This window comes from Protobothrops mucrosquamatus, unplaced genomic scaffold (assembly GCF_001527695.2).
Source record: "Protobothrops mucrosquamatus isolate PMUCROS unplaced genomic scaffold, P.Mucros_1.0 scaffold5113, whole genome shotgun sequence".
Lineage (NCBI taxonomy): Eukaryota > Metazoa > Chordata > Lepidosauria > Squamata > Viperidae > Protobothrops > Protobothrops mucrosquamatus.
In genome coordinates this window covers 22575-27180 of record NW_015390988.1, presented here as the reverse complement: position 1 = coordinate 27180, position 4606 = coordinate 22575, and the positions used below count along the sequence as shown (strand labels likewise).

Below are 4606 nucleotides of genomic sequence, written 5' to 3'. Positions count from 1 at the left end.
CAATGGCAGCTAACCCACTTCTTGTGGAGTTAAGCCACTTCTTGTGCAGTTAAAACCGATGCTAGTTACGGGGAAACCGAACTCGGCTTATACGGGGCGGGGAAGGCCCGTTAGCTTCATCGGACTCTTATTAAAAATATAGATGGATAAAGATTAAAAAAATAAAATAAAAAGGCACCATTTTGAAAAATTCATTCGAAGACCACACCTTTTCCCCACGCGTGTTCTCGAAACACGCCAAGAAAAGGCCCCGATTCGTGGCTAGGACGCGACCCGTCCTACCTGCCAGGGTCGGCGTTCTCCTTCGGCTCGCGGGGAACGGATCCGACCCGCCCACCCCAAAACGGGCATCCGCCCCCCAACACACACACACGTGTCCTTTGGAACACGCGAGGCCCCCCTCCTCCTCCTCAAAGCTTCTTCAAGCGGCTGTAGTGCTCTCGTTTGCTCTTCTCGCCCGCCCAGGTGCGGCTGCGCGTGCGAAACCTGCGGAGGTCGTCCTTGAAGTCCTTGTGGTGCATCGGGCGGTAGCTCTGGGGCTCGCAGTAGGGCTGGAAAGCAAAAAAAATAAATAAATATTTATATCTATATCGATCTATCTATCTCTATCTCTCTATCTTTATCTATCTCTATTGCTATCTATCTCTATTTATATCTATCTAATTCTCTATCTCTCTATCCAATCATCTATCTCTCTCTATCTCTATCTATCTATCACTATCTCTCTCTATCTATCTCTCTATCTATATCTTATTCTCTATCTATCTATCTATCTATCTATCTATCTATCTATCTATCTATCTATCTATCTATCTCTATCTATCCTCTATCTATCTATCTCTATCTATCCTCTATCTATCTATCTCTATCTTATTCTCTATCTCTCTATCCAATCATCTATCTATCTCTATCGCTATCTATCACTATCTCTCTATCTATCTCTATCTTATTCTCTATCTTATTCTCTATCTATCTATCTATCTATCTATCTATCTATCTATCTATCTATCTATCTATCTATCTATCTATCTATCTATCTTATTTTCTATCTCTCTATCCAATCATCTATCTCTATCTATCACTCTCTCTATCTATATATATATATCTTTATTTATCTATCTATATCTATCTATCTCTCTATATCTATGTATCTATCTCTCTCTCTCTATCTATCCTATCTCTCTCTCTCTCTTTCTAATCTAATCTATCTATGACCTGTCTGTCTCACGTGTCTGTCTTCTCTGTATATTTATCTCTATGTCTGTCTGTCTGTCTGTCTGTCTATCTATCTCTATCTATCTATCTTATTCTCTCTCTCTATCTATCTATCTCTCTATCTCTATCTCTCTCTATCTCTCTATATCTATATCTCTATCTATCTATCTCTCTATCGCTATCTATCACTATCTCTCTATATCTTATTCTCTATCCAATCATCTATCTCTATCTCTATCTCTATCACTATCTCTCTCTTTCTATCTCTATCTATCTCTATCTTATTCTCTATCTATCTATCTATCTATCTATCTCTATCTATCACTCACTATCTATCTCTAATTCTCTATCTATCTATCTATCTATCTATCTACCTATCTATCTATCTATCTATCTATCTATCTATCTATCTATCTAATCTTATTCTCTATCTATCTCTATCTAGCTATCTATCTATCTTATTCTCTATCTCTCTATCCAATCATCTATCTCTCTCTATATATCTATCTATCTATCTCTAGTATCTATATCTATCTATGTATCTATATCTATCTATCCTATCTCTCTCTCTCTAATCTATCACCTGTCTGTCTATCTCACGTGTCTGTCTGTCTGTCTTCTCTGTATATTTATCTCTATGTCTGTCTGTCTGTCTATCTATCTATCTTATTCTATCTATCTATCTATCTATCTATCTATCTATCTATCTATCTATCTATCTATCTATCTATCTATCTATCTATCTATCTATCTATCTCTATCTATCACTATCTCTATCTCTCTATCTATATCTATCTACGGTATATCTTATTCTCTATCTATCTATCTATCTATCTATCTACCTATCTACCTACCTACCTACCTACCTACCTACCTACCTACCTACCTACCTACCTACCTACCTATCTATCTATCTATCTATCTATCTATCTATCTATCTATCTATCTATCTATCTATCTATCTAACTAACTCTATCTATCTCTCTATCTATCTATCGAGAGAGGGAGAGACAAAGAGACAAATAGATATATATTTATATTTATTACCTTGCATTTGAGAAAGAAGTCCTTGTAACCCCCTTTGAGGATGTAGAGCTCTGGGTAGTGCAGGCTGGGATACTGGTTGCCGAGCCGGTCTCGTTCCCTGACAAATCGGCACCTGGCGGGGTGAGGAAGAAGAGGAAGAGGAGGAAGAGATCAAACAAGGCCCCTCGCTCTTGACCGACAGACAGACAGACAGACAGGGAGGGCGGCGACAGCTGAGAAGATCTTTGGGGCAGAAACTGGAGCAAAGGAGGAAGAGGAGCGGGATCGAATTCAAGCACACCGGAGGCCCAATTCAGAGAGCCAGCCTCTTCCTCTTCCTCGGCTCAAGCAGCCCGCCAGCCCTCTTCTTTGCAGAGGCAGAGGAGCATGGTCTTTGGGGTACTTACATCCGGGGGGCCCGCTCGGAGGAGAACTCGCAGTGGAAGACGACCACCACCCGCCGGCCGCCGGAGGAGGCCACGGGCGTCTTCAGCAGATAGTCTTCCACGTCTTCCTCCATGGGAAGGTTGATGGCGCCCTGGAGGGAGGACCAAGGGAGTTGTCGAAACAAAAAGGAGACGGTTTGTGAGTGTGGCTTTTCGCCACAACGGCACAACTTCGAAGGCGAGCTGGTCGGCGAGAGAAGCCGGCAACATCCGGGGCACTTTGGAGCTATTTGAGGCGTGAGATTTGGAGGCTGCCCGTGGCCTCAAAAAGGCGACCCTTGGACTATGTACATGGATATGCTAGAGAGACAGACAGATGATAGACAGACAGACAGACAGACAGACAGATGATATAGAGATAGATAGACAAACAGATATAGAAACAGATATAGACAGTCAGACATAGGGATAGACAGAGTAGACAGACAGACAGACAGACAGATGAGATAGATAGATAGATAGATAGATAGATAGATAGATAGATAGATAGATAGATAGATAGATAGATAGATAGATAGATAGATAGAAAGATGATATACAGAGACAAACAAAGATATAGAGATATAGATAGATGATATAGAGATAGATATAGAAAGAATATAGATAGATAAAGAAAGATAGATAGATAGATAGATAGATAGATAGAGATAGATAGATAGATAGATAGATAGATAGATAGATAGATAGATAGATAGATAGATAGATAGATAGATAGAGATAGGTAGCTAGGAAGGTAGGTAGGTATAGATATACATAAATGGATGGATGGATAAACAGATATAGAGATACATAGAAAGATAGAAAGATAGATAGATAGATAGACAGACAGACAGACAGACAGACAGACGAGAGGATGAGAGAGAAAGAGAGAGAGGCAGGCAGGCAGACAGAGACAGACATAGATGTAGACAGACAGATATAGACATAGGGATAGATAGACATGATGGATGGATGGATGGATTGATGGATAGCTAGCGATAGATAAATATAGAGATGGATAATAGAGATGATGGATGATAGATAGCTAAACAGATACAGAGATAGAGATAGAAATATAGATAGAAAGATATAGATACATAGATGATACACAGATAGACAAAGAGATATCGATATAGAGGTATAGATAGATAGATGATATAGACAAATATAGAGATATAGAGATATAGATAGATAGATAGATAGATAGATAGATATAGATAGAAAAATAGATAGAGACATAGAGATATATAAAGAAAGAGAAATGATAGATAGATAGATAGATAGATAGATAGATAGATAGATAGATAGATAGATAGATAGATAGATAGATAGATAGATAGATAGATAGATAGATAGATAGATAGAGATAGGTAGGTGGGTAGGTAGATATAAATGGATGGATGGATAAACAGATATAGAGATACATAGAAAGATAGATAGATAGATAGATAGATAGATAGATAAACAGAGATAGAGATAGAAATATAGAAAGATATAGATACATAGATACATAGATGATACACAGATAGACAGACAAAGAGATAGAAATATAGAGATATAGATAGATGATATAGACAAACAGATATAGAGATATAGATAGAAAGAGATATAGATAGAAAGAGATATAGATAGATAGATAGGTAGGTAGGTAGGTAGGTAGGTAGATAGATAGATAGATAGATAGATGATATAGAGATAGATATAGATAGAAAAATAGATATAGAGATATATAAAGAGAGATGATAGATAGATAGATAGATAGATGATATATAGATAGAAAAATATAGAGATTATAAAGAAAGAGAGATGATAGATAGATAGATAGATAGATAGATATAGATAGATGATATAGAGATAGATATAGATAGAAAAATAGATATAGAGATATATAAAGAAAGAGAGGTGATAGATAGATAGATAGATAGATAGATAGATAGATA

General features: G+C 37.5%; 1 protein-coding gene across 1 annotated transcript in view; it reads right to left on the bottom strand.

The window, feature by feature from the left end:
• Positions 1-410: 410 nt before the first annotated feature.
• The window catches only part of LOC107299562 (M-phase inducer phosphatase 1-like), an 11757-nt gene continuing 7561 nt past the window's right edge, over positions 411-4606 (bottom strand). Inside the window, exons 3-5 of the mRNA XM_029286803.1 lie at positions 2649-2779; positions 2263-2374; positions 411-551 (exon numbers count right to left, since the gene is read on the bottom strand). Of these exons, the coding sequence (XP_029142636.1) occupies positions 411-551; positions 2263-2374; positions 2649-2779 (384 nt within the window). The remainder of the gene's footprint in view (positions 552-2262; positions 2375-2648; positions 2780-4606) is intronic.